The 22,303-nt window shown below is 47.2% G+C and overlaps 1 protein-coding gene across 5 annotated transcripts in view; it reads left to right on the plus strand.

Annotated features, from left to right (window-relative positions):
• ADAMTS17 (ADAM metallopeptidase with thrombospondin type 1 motif 17) overlaps nucleotides 1-22,303 on the plus strand; it is a 346,090-nt gene that overhangs the window by 308,212 nt on the left and 15,575 nt on the right. For 4 of the 5 annotated variants that reach the window (XR_011075535.1, XM_068556841.1, XM_068556842.1 and 1 more), the window contains 2 exons: nucleotides 12,347-12,551; nucleotides 16,596-16,748. Coding sequence is in view for 4 of the 5 variants with exons in the window: in XM_068556841.1 (XP_068412942.1) it covers nucleotides 12,347-12,551; nucleotides 16,596-16,748 (358 nt within the window). In the remaining variant the exon portion in view is untranslated. Of the gene's footprint in view, nucleotides 1-3,765; nucleotides 4,141-12,346; nucleotides 12,552-16,595; nucleotides 16,749-22,303 lie in introns of those variants that run through there. The other variant, XM_068556846.1, reaches the window with a different exon arrangement.

Raw genomic sequence — 22,303 nt, forward strand, 5'->3', positions numbered from 1 at the left:
CATAACATTACCTCACTAGTGTTGATCAGGAAATTTCAGATTGACTCTTAAAGGTCACATTTCTGGAAGGGATTGAAACTGTAATTAAGTATTTGTTTGCTTTCATGGGGGGCAAATGATACCACTTTGGGCTTGTTGTTTTTAACATATGAGTTGAGCAAGGTTACAGGATGTGAGAATGATATACAAAAATCAATTCTTTTTCTATACCCTTGCAATGAATAGTCTGAAAAGGAAATGAAGAGAATAGTTCCATTTACAGTAGCATCAAAAACAATACAATACTTCGGAATAAATTTAACAAAAGACTTATACACTGCAAATGACAAAACATTATTGAAAGATGTTAATGAATATCTAAATACATCCCATTAGAAGGCTTAGTGTTGTTAAGAGGGCAATACTCCTCAAATTGATCTACTGATAAAACATAAATCCCTATCAAAATTCCAGCTGTCTTTATTGCGCAAATGAACAAGCTGATCCTAAAATTTATGTGGAATTGCAAAGGGTTCCAAATAGTCAATACAATCTTTAAAAATAAGAACAAAGTTGGAGGACTTATACTTCTTAGTTTCAAAGATTACTACAAAACTAGAGTAATCAAGACAGTATGGGACTTGCATAAAGAGAGACATATAGAACAATGTAATATAAATGAGTAAATAAATATTCTCACATTTACTATCAGTTAATTTTCAACAATGCAATAGAGAAAGAATCATCTTTTCTATAAACGGTACTGAGACTCCGGATGTCCACGTACAAAAGATAGAAGTTGGATCCGTAGCTTATACCATAGACAAAAAATTAACTCAAAATGGATCAAGCACCTACATGTAAGTGCTAAAGCTATAAAACTCTTACAGGAAAACATAGGCATAAATCTTCCTGACTCTAGATTAGGCAATGGTTTCTTAGATATGAAAGCAAAAGCACAAGCAACGAAAGAAAGAAATAAACTGAACATTATAAAAATTTAAAACTTTTGTTCTTCAAGGCCATGAAGAAAATGAAAAGATAACCCAAAGAAGGGAAAAAAATGTTTTCATAAATCTTATATCTGAAAAAATAATTTTATCTAGACCATATCAAAAACTCTTACAACTCAATAATAAAAAAAACAAATAACCCAATTAAAAAATGGGCAAATCATCTGAACATTCTTTTTTTTTTTTTTGCTAATGTCAATTTTCTTTATTATTGAAACTTTCTCAGATTATGCAATTCTTTAGTAAAACAGTATTGTGTCACTAACAATAGGAAACATGTTTTTCACACATTTAGTAGAACACAAATTGAACAGACATTCTCAAAAGAAGATACACAAATGGCCAATAAGCACATGAGAAGATGCTCAACATCATCAGCCATCAGGGAAATACAAATCAAAACCACAATGAAATTCAACAAGTAGTATTGGGGAAACTGGATATCAAAATACAAAAGAATGAAGTTGGACCTTTACCTTATACCATGTACAAAAATAAGCTCAAAACGGAGCAAAGACCTAAATATAAGAGTTAAAGATAAAACTCGGAATAAAACATAGGAAAAAAGCTTCATTACATTGGATTTGGTAATGACTTCTTAGATATGACACCAAAAGCATAGGCAACAGAAGGAAAAATAGATAAATTGGACTTCAAAATTAAAAACTTTTTTGTATCAAAGGACATAATCAACAAAGTGAAAAGGCAACCCAAAGAATGGGAGAAAATATTTGCAAATCATATACTTGATAAAGAAGCAATATGCAGAATGTATAAAGAATTCCTACAACTAAACAACAAAAGGCACTCAATTAAGAAATAGGCAAAGAACATGTTTACTCATTTCTCCAAAGAAGATATGCACATGGCCAATAAGTACATGAAAAAATGCTCATCATCACTAATCATTAGGGAAATTCCAATCAAACCACAGTGAGGTAACCACTTCATACCCATGAGGATAGTTATTATTAAAAACAGCAAATAAGTGTTGGTGAGGATGTGGTGAAATTGGAACCCTTCTACATTGTTGAATGGAATGTCAAATGGTACAGCCACTGTGGGAAACAGTATGGTGGTTCCTCAAAAAATTAAACACAGAATTACCATGTGATCCAGCAATTTCACTTCCGGGTATATACCCAAAAGAACTGAAAGCAAGGACTCAAACAGAAATTTGTACAACCATCTTCATAGCAGCACTATGCACAATAGTCAAAAGGTGGAAGCAACACAAGTGTCCCTCTCTGGACAAATGGATAAATGAAATGTGTTACATGTGTACAATGGAATATTATTCAGCCTTCAAAAGGAAGGAAATTCTGACACATGCTGCAACATGGATGAACCTTGACGACATTATGCTAAGTGAAATTAGACAGTCACAAAAGAACAAACATTGTTTGATTCCACTTATATGAGGTACCTGGAGCAGTCAAAGTCATAGACACAGAAAGTAGGATGATAGTTGCCAGGGGCTGGGGGGAGAGGGGAATAGGAAGTTATTGTTTAATGAATCTAGAATTCAGTTTGGGAAGATGAAAAGTTTGGGAGAGAATGATGAGGGTTATACAACAATGTGAATGTATTTAATGCTACTGAAGTGTACACTGCAAAGTGGTAAAAATGGTAAATTTTGTATACATTTTACCACAGTAAAATGAAACCACAATGGGATACCACTTCTCACCCACTAGGATGGCTATAATCAAAATGATAGATAATAGAAAAAATTTATGAGAGTGTGGAGAATTTAGAATTTCATACACTACTGTAGAAATGCAAAATGGTGTAGCTGCTTTGGAAACAGTCTGGCATTTCTCAAATTGTTAAACTTAGCATTAGCATACGATCCAGCAATTCCACTCCTTGGTATATACTCAAAAAAATGAGAACATATGTCCACACAAAAATTGTACACAGATGCTCATTGCAGCATTATTCCTAATAGCCGAAATGTGGAAACAACCCAAATGTCCATCAGCTGATGAACCGATAAATAAACATGGTGTATCTATACAATCAAGTATTATTCAATGATAAAAAGGAATGAAATACTAATAGATGCTATAACATGGATGAGCCTTGGAAACATTATGCTAAGTGAAAGAAGCTAGGCACAAAGAACCACATGTTATGTGATTCCATTTATATGAAATATCCAGAAGAGGCAAATCTATAGAGACAAAAAGTAGATTAGTGATTGCCTGGGGCTGAGAGGGATGGGAGGGGGGCATGTATTGGGAGATGACAGCTAAGAGGTGTGGAGTTTCTTTTGGGGGTAATAAAAATATTCTAAAATTGATTGTGGTGGTGATTTCACACCACCACAATATATTTCAGAATATACTGAATTGTTCTCTTTACATGGATGAATTGTATGGTATGTGAATTATGTCTCAATGGAACTGTTAAAATAGTTCTTCTACTTGCTAATGTATGACCTTGGGCAAGCCACTTAACCTCTCTGTGCCTTGATTTCCTCACCTGTAGAATGGCTCTCCAAAGGATTGTTACAGGTATCAAATAATTTGAATCATGTTAAGTGCTGAGGACATTGCCTGGCACATAGGAAGCTCCTGAAACGGTTAGCTGGTGCAATATCTAGAGAAATCATTCTTAAAACATTTTCCCTTAAGCCATGTTTTAGCAAAGCATTGAAGTCTTCCCTTCCTTCCCTTCTCCCTCCCTCCCTCACTCCCTTCCTTCCTTCCTTTCTCTTCCTTTCCCCAGCACTTGAAAACTAACCACAGTGACTCAAGAACCTTTTCAGGAAAACGCAGCAAGTTCTCAGACCCTGACCCAGCCTGATTTCAGGATGGAATTATGTCCTCCAGCAGAAGCTCACACGCACAGGCCGATGTATTCGCTCCTCATCATGCACTCCAGGCTCTCATTTCCTCCTATAAAAAACAAATATGTGAATAATATTACTTTTCAGGGAAATATATATGAGAACTCATAATTCTCAAGTTTAAATGGAGAAATGCTGAATTGAAACTTCGTATGCAGCTCTAAAGCGTCCCCCTCTGTCCCCTGGGAGAACATCACAGCCCAGCTTGCTAAGTCCCGGTTGTACCTCCTTACCCCACTCCTTTCACAGACATCTGTTCAATAAAAGCAGCCACGTATCTTCGGAGACTTTAAATGGCACATGTGTTTTGATTGTTCTCATAACGGAGTTGCTGGCTCCAATCTGCCCTGAGCTGTGAGAGTGGCTCGGGCAGACAGAGAGTCTGTCGCTGCCGAGTCCTCCGTGGTGTTTTTGGGACAAGGCCCAGGAGGTCCCGGCTCTTGGCCAGCCGGCCTCTGCCACGTCTCCTCACCCCAGGCTGGCGGCACACGTGGTGACCACAGCCCGGGTGCCCTGGGAGAGGCCTTGTCATCCACGGGAAGGCAGAGCGGTGTTAGCCTGACCTTGGCCAGACGTTCACAGCCTAGGGGCCAGCAGCCCTGCACCAGGGAGAGAGGGAAGAGACTCCCATCCTTGGAGCTCCCCTGCAGGCATCTCCCTGGGGCCTTTACCTGCCGTAAGGTCACCATCGGGTCCTCACAGCTGTTCGCCCAGTTCTTGCCCCTGCTTTATGGATGAGGGCCAGGTGCTCAGAGGAGAGAGATAACTTGCACCAAGTTATAGGACTCAGCACTCAAACAGGTTTTTCATATTCCTCTCATCTGAATCACACAAATTTATTGAAAATTTTTTAAAAATTAAAACTAATTTGTTTTGGTTCCGAATGCCCACATAGACTGCCCATTCCAGAGGGCTTTGAGGAATAGCAGCTCCTCTGAATGAGATGGATGCCTAGACTGAGAATAATAGTTACAGCAATAATAACAGCTGCTAGTTATCAGGCCCATAAAGTGCGAGGCCTGCGCTGACCGTGTGGCAGAGGCTTGAGTACTGACTTGTCCAAGGTCACACAGCTGGCAAGTTGGTGGAGTGGACTCAAGTCCAGGCCCATCTGACACCAGCGTCCTGAATGTGACCTTCTGAGACTTTAAGAATGTCTGATTCTAGTAAGTGGGCACCTTTTACTCTCAGGGCATCCTGATGAGGTTGGTCAGGTATTCCCTAACCAGAGCAAGATTGTATAAATACAAAAAGGAAGCTTCTGGGTTGGGGCACAGAGGACCCACCCACTTAATAGCTAGCGGGCCTTAGGCCAGTCTTGCTGTCTCTCCAAGTCGGTTTCTCCATCCGTGAAGCAAGACCAGCAGGCCCTGAGCCACCTTCCTCTGGGAGTTCAGGTGGGTGTGAAGGCAAGATGGTGGTGGGAAAGGACTGGGCACAAACGGGAGGGACACCTTGGAGACATGGGGCTGACCCACAGGGGGAAATGCAGGCCTGTTCCTTCAAACTCTCTCTTGGCAGAGGAGAAATGAGAAATGAGATCTTTGATCTGTTTGCTTTCCAAATCAGACTGCCTGAGCCTTCCTGGGCTAGGAATGGACAGGATCACTCTTCAGGCCAGACTCTTTATCAAGGTGCACTGACCCACTGGCCCACTGACCCAGGTCACCAAATCCCAAGGGGAGACAGCAGCCAAGCCCTGGCTGAGGCCGAGCCTTCCCCTCACACATGCTGCCCACCGCCAGGTCCCTGGCCTCCCTCCCCTGCTGGCCTCCTGCGTCTCGGACGTGGCACAGGTCTCCCACAGGTCATCTACTCTGCCATTTGGCCCAGATGACTTCCATGGGGCACTGCCAGTGGGCAGGAGTGGCCTTTCTAGACAGATGGGTCCACGAGAGGAAGCTCCCTGTCTGTCCTGGAGCCACTGCTTCCAGCCCTCAGCCATTCGCAGCATTTCCTTCTCACGCAGATGTCCCCTCTCACGTTCTCACTCATGCTTCCCGCCCACGCGCAGTCTGCTTGACCAGAGGCTCCCAAGTCATGAGACAGCTCGCATCAGGTCTTGTTTCCAAAGCTTGGGTGTCACCCCAAGATTGAGGGTCTGTGGAGCCCACTCTGTAGGCATCAAACCAAATCTGCTAAGGGGCGCCCGCAAGGCCTCTCCTCTTCACCTTCATTCCACTCTGCATTTACAGCACTGGCAACCCTTCTCCCCAGTTCTCCCCCGGGTCAGCAACCTGTCCTCATGGCTAAATCCAGGGGATGCTCTTCAAGCCTCATTCAACCAACCCTTCCTGGCGTCTCTTGCACCGTCCTCCTGCCCTCCCTAGCCTTGCTCGTCGCCTCTTCTCCTGCTCCTCAGAGCCTCCCATGACTGATTCCAACCCCAGGTGCTTGTATTCCCCAGCCCCTGCCCCTGCCCTCTGTCCTCCTGTATAAGCTCCCTGGATGAGTTGTTCTTACCCTTGATGTCTACCAGGATTTATTGCTTTTGACTTCCAACCCTGTGTCTCCAATCAGGCAGCACCCTTGAACGCCAGGACTGCACCTGCAGACCCTTCCCAGCACCACTCAGCGACCCAGCGACTGCCTTCAAAGTGGTGCCCACCCTTCTGCCCCCAGGCCAACTCCCCTCCCTGTGTTCTCCCTCCCAGTGGAGGCACCACCAGCATCCTCTGGACCAGTCAAAATCCTGAGCTTGATTCTTGCCTCCTTTCTCTCCATGACCCCACATACCCAAAGCCCTGTCAAAACCCTTTCATAGTCTTATATCAGTGCCTGTTTTCCATTTCTCCACTGCCTTCATGAAAACCATCATCTTGCCCCAGGGCACATGATTACTGGATACTGCCCAAGGAAACCTCCCTCTTACCCACCCTGAAGTACCCTCCAAGGATTGGCCATCCCAAACTCGCAGTTGTTCCTCAACACTTCATGGGCAGGCGCTGTCTGTCAGAGCACTGAGCCCTGCTTCTTTGGTTGGCCAACTTCACTTTGACTTCAGGACCCAACTCAAGCTCCATTTCCTCCGCTGCACTTAGCAGATAGTGAAGACATTGCCTGTTTACATGCTTCCTTCTCCCCCAAGGACCACACACTTGACTGAGCTTTGTGAAGGTGGGACGCTGAGCTGAGTGCCCTGGCCCTTGATTCAGGGCTTGGCATGAAGTTGATACCCACGTGTCTGGGGGACAGATAAGATGAGGTTGGACAAAGTAACCATCCCAGTAGCAGAAATCTCTTTAACCTGCCCTGCAGCTTTCTGGAGCTTTTGGACTGTTTCATATCCTTCTTTTCATGCTGTGGTATTTTACATGTAAAATACATGGTATTTTACAAGCATATTTGATGTTATGCTTGGAATTTGCATGTCTCTATAACAGATGCTCAGAGAATCACATACAGTCATCTAGTTTCCTTACTTTGATTAATTTAGCTAATGTAAGGAACGTTCCTGATTCAGAGATAGGCACAGATTAGGTGCCCAGTCAATGCCAGATCCTTACTACTGACTCATTTTGGAGATGGATAAAGTTGACACCATGGACAGACCACTTGTTATCTTGAACACTTGTTGTGTTGAAATACAACAGCTCACATTTTTTTTACAATATGAAGTTGTTGAAAATAAATGACCCACCAGTGTACTCTTTTTGGTTATCTATACTTGAGATTCACTTTATATTCAACATAAAATAACTGTGTTAGAAGAATGTGATCCTGAAGATGCCATTGTTTCTTTGTGAGACTGTCACATTTCAGCAGATTTCATGAGATCTTTACCTAGTTTAAGTCTCAGCCAAATCAAGACTGAATAGAAACTGAATTTTGAACGTAAGATAAAATTTCTCAGGACTGTTAATGTGATGCGTGTAGTAGGCAAAATAATGACCCCCAAAGATGTCTACATCCTAATCCCTGGAACTCATGAAAGTGTTAGGTTACTTGTCAAAGGAAAGTTAGAGCTGCAGGTGGAATTAGGTTGCATGGGTCTCCCCTGAAAGATGTCACCAGAGCCAGGAGAGAGGCATGGAACCGACTCCTCAGTGTCCTCAGAAGGAACCCACCCTGCCAACACTTGGATTTTTAACTTCCGGCCTCCAGAGCCGTAAGAGAATAAATTTCTGTTGTTTTAAGCCACCCAGCTTCTGGTACTTTTCACGGCAGCTCTAGCAAACTAATACAGTTTGCTAATCAGCCGGCTTATGCTGGATTATCTGAGTGGGTCCAGTGTAATCACAAGGGTCCTAAAAGCAGAAGACGGAAGCAGAAGAGAAGGTTGAAGTGATGCGATGTGAGAAGAACTCGGCCTGAGTTGCTGGCTTTGAAGGCTGAAGAAGGCACCACAAGCCAGGGAATAGGGGCAGTGTCTAGAAGCTGGAAAAGGCAAGGAAGCAGAGTCTTCCTGGAGTCTCCAGAAGGAAACAGCCCTGCCAGCACCTTGATTTTAGCCCAGTGAGACCCACGTCAGATTTCCAACCTCTAGAAATGTAAGATAATCAATCTGTGCTGTTTTGAGCCATTAAGTTTATGGCAATTTGCTACAGCAGCAATTAAAAAAGAATATAGGGTCTCAGCTAGTGACAGAGCTGCCCAAGGCCTAGTAGTCCCCCCTCATCTGCGGGCCATACATCCCAAGCCCCCCAGTAGATGCCTGAAACCCATGATAGTACTGAACCCTATAGATACTTACATACTATGTATTTCCTGTGCTAACCGGCAGGGAGCCTATACAGCGTGAATAAGCCAGGCAAAGGGATGGTTCATGTCCAGGCAGGACCAATTGGGTTGTTGGGAGATTTCATCCCACTGCTCACAACAGCGTGCAGTTTAAATTTATGAATTGTTTATTTCTGGAGTTTTCCATTTAATGTTTTCAGTAACTGAAACTGGGGAAAGTGAAACCACAGATAATGGTGGAAAACTGTACCCGATTAGAATGATTGAACTTGAAGTATGTGCAGAGGAGCTACACCTGTGCTGGACAGGAGAGGCTGTCCTGACCCCATGGGAACAGGGGAGGGGCCTGGATTAGGGAAGTGTTAATGGTGGCTTCATCAAGAATTACAGTTTTATTGCTTTTAAGAAGAACTGCTAACTCAAACTTGGCTAATGAATGTCGCTGTTAAGGTTTTCAGAGGATAAGAGTGAAAAAAGCTCAGACTTACATTGTAATTGTAATATACATTGTTGTGTGGAACTGCAGGCCTTTCCCAAGTTACTAGACTTGGGATCAATGGGATTTTACTCTGATGTCTGGGTGTGCGACGTCATCCCACTGCCCTAGATGGGCCTCCTGCAACCAAGGTCCTTCAGGGGACGTGGATTCTTTCAGCCACCAAAAACGAAGTTTTAGGAAGGCCACTTTTTCTCCCCATACCTCACTGAGGTGTTTGTCAAGATCAGAAGCAAAAAGGTCCAGCTGAAAAATAGCTCCGATAACCTGAAGCAGGTGCACCTGTGACAAAGAGCCGTCTTGTCGGCGGCTCGTCACACGTTTCAGGCGGGGATAGGTCTGAGGATTCTTCTGGAAAGAGGAAGAGGGATGCATGGGCTCTTTTCCATTCTGTTATCCTTTTGCAAAGCACCAGACACCAGAGGTAAAGGAGAGGAGAACCTGGAGGGCTGGCGGTCCCTCCCAGCTCTACGGGAATCTGACCCCCACAGATCTGACTTTTCCAGCCAGTGATGGGGCAGGAGGAGCCCCCGAGGCAGGACTGCTGAGTCCTCCCAGCAGTTCACCATTCCCCCAGGTGTCCTGGATGTGACCTTTGTGTGAACAGAGTTGGCGTCCACATTCCCTAGAATACATGCTCTGATTGTGTGGCCAGGAATGGAGACGCTGGTACCCTATGGCAATGGCACGCATGCCCAGGGCAGTGACAGTCCCATGAGTGTGACATAGAGGTCCCACTTCCGAGGCTCGGCCCTGGGAAGCACAGGAAATACAAAATACAGGAGCAGAATTCTAAGCCATTTCACAGTTGGGGTCAGCACAATAATACCGAACAGGTCTCAACCTAAAACCTAACATTTATATTCACAAAGTTGATTGTAAAAGGCCAGGACAAAGGAGATCTGGCTGAGAGTCAGTTCATGAGAGAGAAAAACATAGTAGGCACTAACAGAGGTACAATGTGGTTGCTTTAAAAAAAGAAAAGAAATAGTGCAGAGTTGGGGAGTATTCATGAAAACAAGTCCCCATTTAAAGAGAAAATCATCACATTCTCTCTTGCTGCTTTCAGATCACATCTGGACCATTCTGTCCATGACAAATCAGTCCATTTTAAGAACAGTAGTGACTGATTAGAGACTTACAATGGATTGAGAGTCTGCAAATTATTTTGATCAAGAGAAGAGAAAACTTAAAAGGGGAACAAAACGGGTAGAAGTTGGTTTGATTCTTTCGGTGATGTTTAAGCAGTTGTCAGGTACTGAAATGGGAGCAAGGCTGCATGCATGTGGGAAGTCTCCATTTCCCACCAAGGAAACACAAAATAATGGCAATACTAGTTATGTTATAGGGCTTATGTATGCCAGGTGCTGCCATAAGCAATTTGCAGGCAGTATGTTACTTGTCCTCATATCCCGAGGCCCGCACTGTGTTTCCATCCACCGCAGCATGAGCAAGGGGTCTGACAAGAGGAGCTTCACTGGAGTTAGTCCCTGGGCCATGAAGGGCAGAGTGATGAGCTCTGCCAAGGGGACTGGAGATGAGCTCTAGATGAGGTGGCCTGAGCTTGCCCCAATGGACAAGGAGAAACCATGTCGGGATGGAGGGAGGGGCCTGGGTAGCCCCATCTTCTCAACATTTAGTCCAACACCTCCACTACCCCCAGCTGGTTCAAGCCACCCTTATCTCCCACCTGGACCATTGCAGTAGCCTCCTCCCCACTCTCCCTGTTGCCACCCCTACCCATTGTAGGCTGGTAGCCACACAGAGTCAGGGTGGCCCTGGAAGGCGTGTCTTCCTTTCTCCAAACCCTCCAGGACTGCATCTCATTCAAGCAAGAGCCACAGCAGCCAGCCAGGCCCTGCATAATCTCCCCCTGCTCCCTCTCATGTCCCTCCCTCTCCTGCTCACCCCCTCCCCCAGCCACACTGGACTCCCGGCTGCCCCTCAGCCCTGCCAGCACACCCCTCCACCAGGGCCTTTGCACCTGCTATGCCCTCTGCCTGCAAGTCTTCTCCCACAGAGCACAGGGCTTATGCCTCACTTCCTTCCAGTCGCTGCCCAAATGCCAGGCCATCCTTGCCACCTTGAATAAAATAGTGCCAACCCCCCTCATCTCCTTGCTGGTCTGCCCTGTGCTGCATTACTTTTCTCTAAAGCACTTACTATGGTGTGGCACATTCTCTCTGCATATATGTTATATACACTCTATTACATTATATTGTATTCTGTTGTACATTTTTCATCCGTTTACTGTTTGTCCTCATTAGAATAGGAAGACTCAGAGGGCAGGGCTTTGTTTCGTTCACTGCCTCATCATCAGAACCTAGATGTTTCCAAACAGTGGGATGGCCTCATCAGATTTGGTTTCAGGTGGGATTTAGGACGATTCTGACTGATGTGAGAACTGAGTGGTTATCAGGGCTGACCATCCAGATGGAGCTGCTTTGTCAAGTAGTGAGCTCCTGGGAGCTGGGAATATTTGAGTCTCGTCCACGAACCAGAGCACAGAGAGTCTTTAAAAGGGCATTCAAAGCCCTGTTTGTGTCCTGAGAAATCATCATTCCCAAACTGCCTAGCCCCTTTCCAACACCCTAAGGCCAACAGAGACCTGACAGAATTGGGATCATTGAAATATTAGGCAGGTAGACAAAGTCTTAGTTGAGCACTTTCAGCTGATGGCCTCAGCAGCCTAGTCTTCCCACGGCCCACAGGTTGCCTCCTCGAGAATGACAGTCCCCACTCAGGAGGGCCCGCCACCCTTTGGAAAGCAAGGAGTCCTGATGTGTTTAAGCTGGGACTGGGGTGTCTTTGGCGAGGGCTGTGCCAGTCAGCTTCTGCTGCAGTGACAAACAACCCCAATATCTCTGTGGGGTACAACAGCATCATGCTATTACAGAGCCCAGCAGTCAGGCGACCCCTGTATTGGACCTGCTGTTCTCATGGCAGAGGACAGGAAGAGTGAGAGACAAACCACATAGTAACTCAAAGCTTCTGCTGGGATGTGGTCAGCTTCGTGTCCACTCACACCCCACTGAACAAAGATGGCACAAGACAGCAAGAGGGGGACGTAGGGACAATAAGTCAGTCTGCCGTTGTGGTGGGGGGCGGGGGTGGGGGGCAGTTGCAGAAAGATTTCTGTACTGAGTAGGCCACTGAACCACTCTACTCAGATAGCTCTGATATTCTGCTCTGATATTCCGGAATTATTTCCAAAGCCGACTGCAAAGCTGAGTCTGTCTCCTTCCCTCCCACAGCAGGCCCACAATTCCACCATCTGTCTGGAAGGCCCTTTGTTCTCTCACTGTCTTTTCTCTTTCCGGGTAGGTGGGTGGCAGGCCCGTGGAGCCCCTGCTCAGCGACCTGTGAGAAGGGCATCCAGCACCGGGAAGTGACCTGCATGTACCAGCTGCAGAATGGCACACACGTCGCCACTCGGCCCCTCTACTGCCCGGTGCCCCGGCCATCGGCAGTGCAGAGCTGCGAAGGCCAGGACTGCCTGTCCATCTGGGAGGCGTCAGAGTGGTCACAGGTGGGTGCCTGGGCTGCCGCCAGTACTGAAACCACCACCAGGGCCTCAGGGCCTTGTCTGTAGTGACCCCAAAATGGTTCCTTTCCCTCCCTGCTGTTTTTGACACACCCTCACGTATCACAGTCCTAGCCAGACCCCAGAGCAGCTCAAAGCCATGTTCTAAGTCACATATTCTCAAATTCCATCAGAGATATCAACGTGGCCAAAAAAACGTGGATAGTGTGTTTTTTTGATAATGTATATCACAGTACTGTTTGGTCCCATTTCCTGTGAAAATTCTCATGTAAATATAGATGGATGGATGGATGGATGGATGGATGGATGGATGGATGGATGGATAGATGCATAGGAGATAGGTAGGTAGGCAGGTAGACAAATAAACACCTTTTAATCTCTTTTGTGCACTTTGGAACTGTAGGGTGGTCAGGTTGGGAAGGTGGTTTCAAAGGCTTCCCTTCAGTTCCATGGCAGTCTTTGTGGAGCTGCCTTTGCAAGAGGCAGGAAGATGTTGGGAAGGACAGCTTTTAGTGTGTGAGTCGGTTACAAATCTCATGCCATAAAACATTTTGGAAAGAGGTCAATTAAGCCTTAATTTTTAACTTTGAAGACTGATCCTAGAAATATTTTATCTTCGGTAATATCATCCTTCAAGGCTTGGCATTGAGTTTGCATTAATGATTTTGATTGTTTGGCTATGAAACAAAAAAAATAGCTGAATAAAGGGCAAGCTTCCCTCAGGTCCTCCATCAAACGTGTTCTAGGAAAGTCAGAAAGGCTAAATCCAAGACACTCTTCAGTGTGGAAAATATTTTTAAAGTTCCTTTTTATTGCCAAGCAGTTGGAATTATTTTGAATAAGAAAGTATTCAGCCCGTTTTTAATGAACGAAAAGTCTGCCCTTGGCTGCTCTAAAACTGAGTTTACGTTTTAGGCAGATCTTGACGTGTACCCATTTAAAGACAGGCATTTTTTGCCTATCCTTTAAGATATTTTAGGAAAAGGAAAGAGTTTTAACATTAAAAAATTGTTTTTCTTTACATGTACCTAGGTTAATAAGTTTAACATTCAGTGGACTTTTGGGGAGGGGGATGCCTGCTAGAAGGGTAGGGGCAGGCGTGCAGTCTCTCTCCCTTGCCATGAGCCTTAGGGCCTTGATCACCTGGTTCTTAATCCAAACAAGATTTATGCTTTATCAGATCAAAACCATAAATTTTCCATTTATAGGTCTCTTATGGGGGAAAAATGCCTCCTTAACAAAATAAACGAGGCTGACATAATCAACTATCATTACAGTATTGAAGAGCACCATTTTGGAAAGTGTGAGACAATTGGAGCAAGATTTAAAGAAATATCTCCATCCCTATTCCTATATCTATGTGTTGCCTAATCCTAATCCTGAAATAGTATCCACACCAATCAGTCTAATTCTGGCTCAGCTCAGGCTCAAGAAAAATGCTTTTTTCTAAACATTTGACTCAGAATCAAATCCTTCCTCCATGAGGTGCTCACAAAACTGGTATTCCTTCCACTTTTCCAAGTACAGAAGCCCCTCTAACATTTCTTCTTCTGGAAACGAATGGGTTTAAATTTCTCGTGGGTGAGTTTTTATTGATGGTCTTGCCTGTATTCAGCCAGCAGTGTTGATCACTGTCACCACTACTCCCCAACTTCTTCCCAACTTCATTAGAATGAGGAAAAAAATATTGAGGAGGAAGCAAAAGGTAGCAACTCTCTCCTGTCCTCAACTTCTTGTTCCCATCCCTGGATCAGAAGCCAAGAGAGAAGCCGAACATCACCCTCCTAGGTCCCTTCCAAGGTGACCCCATCCTGCAGCACTGCCCTTCCTGAAGGCTTCCAACCAATAGGCTGCTGGTCAAAAGGGGTCAGGCCAGGGCTTGGTCAAGAAATAGGCTGGATATTGAGGGTTTAAAATTCAAGGGAAGAGGCAAGGAACACAGAGTAGAGAGAGACCAAGCAGGAACTCAAGCAGAAGGGGTGAGTAGGCCCCTAGTTGCAGAAGGAGCCAGTGGTATGGGTGCTGGTGCCAGGGAGGAGCCCGTGAGGCAGACGGTGAGCGTGGAGCTGATGAAATGGTCAGAAAGCATTGCCACACAGAGAAGCAGAAGGATGGGCCTTCAGTGCAGTAACCCAGGGGTTCCTGCAGCAGCCCTCCAGGCCCCACCCATCCTGCCCTGGGAGGCCCTGTGGGTAAAGCCTGCCAGGGACTGATTCCTTGCATTCGAGGTCCCTTTATTTTATTTTTTTAAATTTTTTAAAAAATATGTTTTATTTATGTATTTTTGGCTGCGTCAGGTCTTAGATGCAGCATGCAGGATCTTCGTTGCAGCATGCAGGATCTTCACTGCAGCATGCGGGATCTTTTGTTGCAGAGCGCGGGCTCTTTGTTGCAGCGCACAGGCTTCTCTCTAGCTGTGGCATGTGGGCTCCAGAGCATGCAGGCTCAGTACTTGCGGCGTGTGGGCTCTGTAGTTGTGGTGCGCAGGCTCCAGAGCACGTGGGCTCTGTAGTTTGCGGCACGTAGGCTCTCTAGTTGAGGCGCGCAGGCTTAGTTGCCCCACAGCATGTGGGATCTTAGTTCCCCGACCAGGGGTTGAACCCACGTCCTCTGCATTGGAAGGCAGATTCTTAACCAATGGACCACCAAGGAAGTCCCTTTAAAACCCACACAGAAGATCAAATACATGAGCTCTCCCAATTCCCCCCAGGTTATACCACAACCACCTGTGAAGCATGTGTATTTCTTCTAAAACAAACCAGTCTAAATTAGTCTCAAAAAAATAAATAAATAAGAACAGGACCTGCAGATGGAGAGCTAGGTTGAATTCATAGGGAAAATAAAGCTAGATAGCATTTTGAGGTAAATGTTAATAACAAATAAAAAGAATGACATTTGTCCTTTATGTGCATTTTTTCAGTGGACATAGTGGAACTTCTTAAAAGTCAAGTTTGTTGTAGCTCAAGAAAAATCACTGCTATAGCCTCCCATATTTTTGGTAAATCAAGCAAGTGTAAAAACAGAAGTTAGAGTTGCTGGGGCTCCATTTGTCCTACTACGGCTGGTGGGGACCCCCCATGGTATCTCTGGGACCCAGCTGCTGGGAGGAAATCCCCCTCAGAATTTCCTCAGGCAGCGTGGGTCTCATCGTGTCAGTGCATTTGGTGGAATCCAGCCTTCAGCCCACCATCTCTGCGTGCTACGTATTTGCTTCCACGGTAGGGACTAGGCTTCCGCACACAACAAATCAGAGGGTGGGCTCCCCAGGTTCCCAGGCCATGTCACCTATGCTTGCTGGTCAAGTCAGTCATGTTCTCCCCCAAGGTCAAGGGTCCACTCTTCCTTGTGCTTTGTTTTGAGGTGGGTAAGCACTCAGCACTCACTCTTGCAAGCCAGGCACCTTCCCTCCCCAAGCCCAGGCGGTAGGCTGGGAATACTCCAGGAACAGGCTCCAGACCCACCCCTAAGTCTGCCATGTTTATGCCCTGTCACCCCTCCATCTCTTGTCACTGTTTCTGTGGATCTTGCTGCCTAAGGGCGTGGGAATCTTGAGCTCTCAGGGCTCACGCATCATTTGTCACCCCTCAGGCACTATTCAGGTCCCCTCCCCACACCATCTCTTGCTATGTTTCCCAAGAAGAAAAATAGCACAGGGAATATTGCCCTGTTACCATTCTTGGCATTCACATTAAAACCATCGCTAGAGCTCTCTGCAGGGCTTGCCAGCCGCCTTATGTCAGAGTCACCTGTGGCTTTGCTTTCCATCTCCTCCTTTTCCCCCCTGAACTGATGCCTTTGCCCCAGGCTGGCTCAGCACGGGTACCTGGAGGCCAGCTGGGAGGAGCCAGCTCGGACCATGTGCATAAGACTCTAAAAGACCAGGAGCTTTTTGAGGACAGAAACATAGCATCCTCATCCTTGCATCCTCAGCACTGGGTCTGGTACATGGTAGGTACTTAACAGATGTTCAGGTGTTGATGGACTTGACCAGATTGGACTGGATTCAGTCTCCGGAATGGTATCTTGCAGTGTTCTGCCAGCTGTGGTAAAGGGACAAAGAAACGAACTGTGACATGCACCAACTCGCAAGGAAAATGCGATGCATCCACGAGGCCGAGAGCTGAGGAGCCCTGTGAGGACTACTCTGGCTGCTACGAGTGGAAAACAGGGGGCTGGTCCAAGGTGAGTGCAGTATGTGCGCTTCCATCCTGCCCTGGGCAGCATGGGCGACTCAAGAGGCGGGAGCTCAGCTCTCTCACCGTGGGCCCCAGTTTAACAAGGTGGTCCCAGTCTCACCAGGTGAATTCACTTTCTCTCCCAACTCTGCACCTGCTGGTGACCCCACACGGTGTGCATTCAGAAGGGCACTGAGTGCCCCCAAAGCAGGAAGGGGTGCAATGGGTGCCAGTCTGGGACCCGTGCATCCTGCAGTGGGCTTGGCCACCCAGCCATTGAGACAGCCTCAATGGTGGGAGTCTGTCCTCAGGCAGATGCAGAGGGGGCTGTGGGCAAATAGCACTTCATTGTTTCCAGGGCCCTTGGGCAAGGGCCTGGAGGATGCAGGAGGAGAAAGGGCCCTTGGGGTGAGGACTGACGACAGCATCTCCCAGAGCCTTGGGGCAAGAGAGTTAAACAGCATTTAAGTGAACAGCATTCGTTCTCTGCTGTTTAACCCTTGCTTTATTCATTCACCTGATATATTTGACCCATACCTGAGATAGATACCATTGTCACCCCTGAAAACCATCCAGTGGGTCTTCTAGAGCCTTTTCCCAAACACTGTAAAATTTCTGATGTCTGATTTTCTGACGAAAATTTCCAACGAGAGCCTAGAGTGTGTTTGTTTCCTTTTGGTCTCAGCAACTGGAAGCTCCCCGTTTGCTTCTCTTGATATCTGTGCTCGAAGGCTGCACACTGGCAGCCTGAGAGCCGCTGGCTTTATGTGGCCTGTGCAATATCTTAAACAGTTTGGAATTGATTGCTAACGTTCAAAAATGGGAAAATTTCACCTGAAAATCTGGATTTGGGGCTATCTACAGAAATCCGGCAACATGGCCTATATCCACACGTGGCCTTTGTGACCTGGGGCCTAGCAGGGGCGGGTGCATCTCCCCAGGCTGCAGTCCTCCAGCTCCCCTGGCTCCTTCAGCCACTTTATGCTTTAATTTACCTGCCTGGCCAGGCAGAATAATGTTGCCTGGATTCCATAGTCCAGGTGTGAATTAGAATAAAGCTGTCATTATACTTGAGGGGTCTTTGTGGTCACACCCTAAATGCAGCCTGTACTAGTAAAGGGTGACTCCCGTGGCCACAGGTGTCCCTGGGCAGAGAGCAGAGGTGAGGGGGAGGGGTCAGCTCAGGCCTGGGCTGCACGGACCCGTGGGGGTCTGGGGCCCCAGCATTGGTTTCTCTTTGCAGTGACCCCTGCGCGGCCCAGCACCAGCCCTCTCCTGTGAGGGTGCTTATCCCCGTTTTACAGAAGAGGGAGCAGAGGTTCAGAGAGGTTAAGTGACTTGGCCACTCCTCTCTGACAGAATCCAGGCTTCTGAACCCCAATTCAGAGCTCCGTCCACATGGTGGACACAGAGCGAGGGCTCCAGAGTCGCCGTAATGGGGTGGTGCCCTGCAGATGGGCGTTGCCTAGGTTTCTCCAGCCTAATCGTTCTGGTTTTTAGGACCAGGTGGACACTTTTATCTTCCTAAATGCCTTGAACTTCCTGGTCCTGGGAGCAGCAGAACGTCCAAGGAAGGGTGTGAATAGTGCCTGAGGAGTTCGATGCAGCACTTGGCCCCCTCCTCAGCCGAGGACGTGGGCACACATTCTGGCAAACTCCACCCCCCAACACAGCCCCTCGGGCATGGCTTCCAGGAAAATAGAGCCTTTAGCTGGCCTTTCTCTTCCTAGCCAGCCGAGGAGAATAATACCTCCTGGCCTTCAGGACAGTAGGGCTTTGGAAGGCCACAGTGCCTGCTTTTGCCACAGCCAGCTTGATCAGCTATCCCTGGAAGCAAGAACAAGAAAGATCAAGGGCATGTACAGATTTGGGCTGTTGTCAGGGGTTGGCATCCAATGGCATCCAATCAGTGTGCATCCAGCCTTTGGGGCGAGCACTGGGCCTGAACTGGTGCCAGCTGCTCCCCCCCAAGCAGGTCTGGCCAGAGCCAGGGCCCAGGGCAGACTAGTTCTTCCCGGCCAAGAACTGCAGGGACACTGACCTGGAAGGCAGCGTGTGTGTATATATGTGTGTGCACTCGTGCACACACTGGGAACAAGGGTTGGCGGTGGTGGGGACTGCATAGAACTGAACCTAGAGACCCCACCCCAGCTGTTCGCCTCACTGCCACTGCCTTCTTCAGCCGCCATCACTGGGTAGGCTGGCACGCCCCCCACCCCCACCCCAGCACAGCAGTAGAAATCTGTCCGTTGCTTTTCCCTGTGCCTGCTCTGGAGAACTGGGACGGATACCGGTCCCATGGGGCCCTTATCCTCACTCACTGGGTGACCAGGCTGCCAGAAGTGGATTCCAGAGGATGGATCTTCCCCTGACATTTTCACTTGTTCAGACTGGATTTACTTTCTGATTGATGTGTTATTTTTGCTGTGCCCTTGTCACACAATTGGGATCAGTGCACTTTTAAACCAATCATCGTGAATGACCCTCCTGTAACCAGCATCCAAACCTCCCACATGCCAGACTTTGAAGGTAGCAAACAAGTTGCCCAAAAGGAAAGTAGAAAGAAGTCTGAACACTGTCAGATTTCCAGTGTATCTGGACACTTTGACATCTTCCTTCCAAGCAATCTCCTATCACTTGGCCCTAAGGTGCTGTTGAGAAAGATAAGCCTATCTCCAGGGAGATGATGGACAGGCCAGCCCAAAGACAGGCAACACAGGTGCTGTCCTGCACTTCCTGAAGTGAGAAGGACCAAGCATCCCTCGGGAAGGGTCTGGCATCCAGCCCTTTCTGTAGCTGGGTAAGGGTGCCTGAGAACAGCACCAGAACCTTGCTGAGGCAGGACAGGCTTGGAGGGGATTTGGAGCCCCTTCTCCCTCCCCCAGCCTCGGCAAATGGCTGAACCCTAACCAGGATCCCATCCGAGAGACCGACTTCACATTCCCAACCCTGCTGAGGGCAGTATTACTGCTCTGCTCTGTTTGGAAACTGCCATGCAGCTGCCTGCCCTCCTGGGATATTAGCTAGTTCCAGATCTGGGCGAATCATTGTTTTTTCCCACTAAATGCTGGGCCCATGTATTCAACCTGGGGGTGGGGTGGGGAGGGAGGTGTCACTGAAACTGGGAGAGGAGGAAATCACATTTCTTTCTAAGACAGAGTGTCTTTTAATCAGAAATTGAGATGTTTCAGTTTCAAGACCAGAGGCATTAATCACCACTGAAATGATGGGATGTTTCTAATTAGAAACAAATTATTCTGGAGGGATTATAATAGATGGTGTTTTTAAAGAAAACCATTGGCTCTCTGTGTTAAGAGTATGGCGTTCCCTTTTACAGAAAAGATCAAAAGTGGCCGTTGACTTCCTGGTGCCAGTGGAGGTCCCCTGGAAGGGGACTGGCCTCACTTGCAAGGCCTAAGTCAAGCCCCAGATGTGCCCCTCATACCTGAGCCCCAGCACTTCCCAGAGGCCTTAGGAGATCAAATGAAGCCATAAGCATGCACGTACCTGTAGCTGCAGAGCCCTAGGAAGAAGCCAGGAAAAGCCTCCCATTCACACATGGCTGTGTCGGTGCATTCCCAGGACTGCTGTTAGATGCCTTCCTGTGTTGTGGGCAGAGATGGGGGCTCAAGTTCCATGGTCTCAGAAATGAACAGACTTTGTGTCACTAGGGGGACTTGTTCCAGAAAGCTTTCAGCCCCAGCACCACTTCTGAAGCCTGCACTTGCTTTGGTGGGGATTGACCCCTCCCCCCAACTCTGCAAGGCTGGGCAGCCAACCCGGCTGGGGCACCCACTTGCTGTGGGCCTGCAACCAAGTCACTGTGATTCAACCAGCATTTCCTGAGCTCCTGTTCTGTGCCAACCTGTGCTGAGCACTGAGGGTACAAGAGTGGACAATGACCCAGCCTAGATACAGACAGGTGGAGCCAGCTGCAGACACCAGGCCACGCTAAGTCCCACTGGGCAGGTACAAATGCAGCCCCTGCCAGGGGCAGCCCCGAACAAGGGTGCTGGTGGAGAGTGATGCTACTTCTACTGGGATCAGTGACAGTGGCCCTGACATTCACCAGTGCTTTAGAATTTATAAAGCACTTTCACTCACATTCTCCCATTTGACCCTATCCCCATTTTACAGGTGAAGAAACTGAGGCTCAGAGTGGCGACATGACTTTTTTCTTGAGGTCACACAACTAGTAAATGAAAGGGCTAGGAGTCTGGTCCCTGCCTTTTGGCTCTTAGTCCACCTTTCCTTCAGGTACATAATAATGTCAGAGGCTTAGGTTTCTAATTTGAAATGGGAAGTAGATGAACTGTTATATGCCTCAGGTCTAACCATCATAGGCATAAGCTTGTTGTAAAGTCAAGTATTTATCTACTCTCTCTCCAGCCCACCAATCAAAACCTTCTCTCCCAAGGGCTTTGTATTAATCATTTACACTGTAGTATAAATCTGTTGTCTCTGTAGGAGATCATGCATGTTGTCTCCTCTTATTTGTGAAATAAAAAGTTGAGTCCTTAATAAAAGAAACTTGAGCATCCAAGAGCAAACATAAGAGGCACTGGGGACATCAGGGCCCTTTTCTGGGATTGTGAAACCATACAACACAGGCAGTCAGCACTCTGCATGCAGATAGGGATCAGCAAATCCTCCATTCCGTACTACTCTTGGGAGTGTAAGCAACAGTGAAAAGAGGGTCATCAAACTTCAGTACTTTTCTGGGTAGGGCAGGAGGGAGAGGGGGCAGATACCCCCTTGGTCTGGAGCATTTTGTGTGGGTGAACAGAGCCTGCCACTGGGTCATGGAGTTAAAGTCCAGGGCCCACACCTGCTCAGATGAGAGAAATGAACTTGTTGTAGAGCAGTGGGGTCCCCAGAAATTGCCAGGAGAGGTGCCTGCATGGGAGTGAACTGAATGCAGTTGACGTGGGTATTTTTCAATAGTAAATTCTACAGTGTATGTGGTCCGGGGTTGCATCCTCAGATGCAGAGGAACTGGAGATACGGAGGACCGACTGTACATTACACTTAGAATAACTCCCGAGTTGTTCAAGGGTCAGCTGCAGTCTAAAGACCAATGCCTTTGCCCCCTCCATTTCCCTGCTGCCCCTCCATTCACCTAGTGTCCTTCCTCAAATCAGCTGCCTTTGTGTGGAATGAGAGATCAGAGAGTGGGGATGCCTCCCCCACATGCCAGTCTAGGTTTTAACCACTGCCTAGACATGACCATTGAATCAGAGAAGCTGTCGTCCCTAAGGAATACTTTGGTTTCAACACACGCTGTCAGCGACCTCAGAGCAGGGCACATGGTCAGGACAACACAGGTGCACGTCCCTGCTCTGCAGTGACCTCATCTAACCTTGAACCAGCATCATTCTCTGTCAGATGAGTTTAGGGGTACCTGCCTCCTAGGGCATCCATATAAAGCACTTAGTGCAGTGCTTGGCATAGGTGCTCATTTTTATCATCATCTTCTTCACCATCATCATCCAGTACAGTCACAGGTCTCTTATCTCTGATCAGAATCACATTTCTTATACAGGCCTGTAAAATATTTATGTC

The sequence above is a fragment of the Eschrichtius robustus genome, chromosome 1, assembly GCF_028021215.1.
Source record: "Eschrichtius robustus isolate mEscRob2 chromosome 1, mEscRob2.pri, whole genome shotgun sequence".
Lineage (NCBI taxonomy): Eukaryota > Metazoa > Chordata > Mammalia > Artiodactyla > Eschrichtiidae > Eschrichtius > Eschrichtius robustus.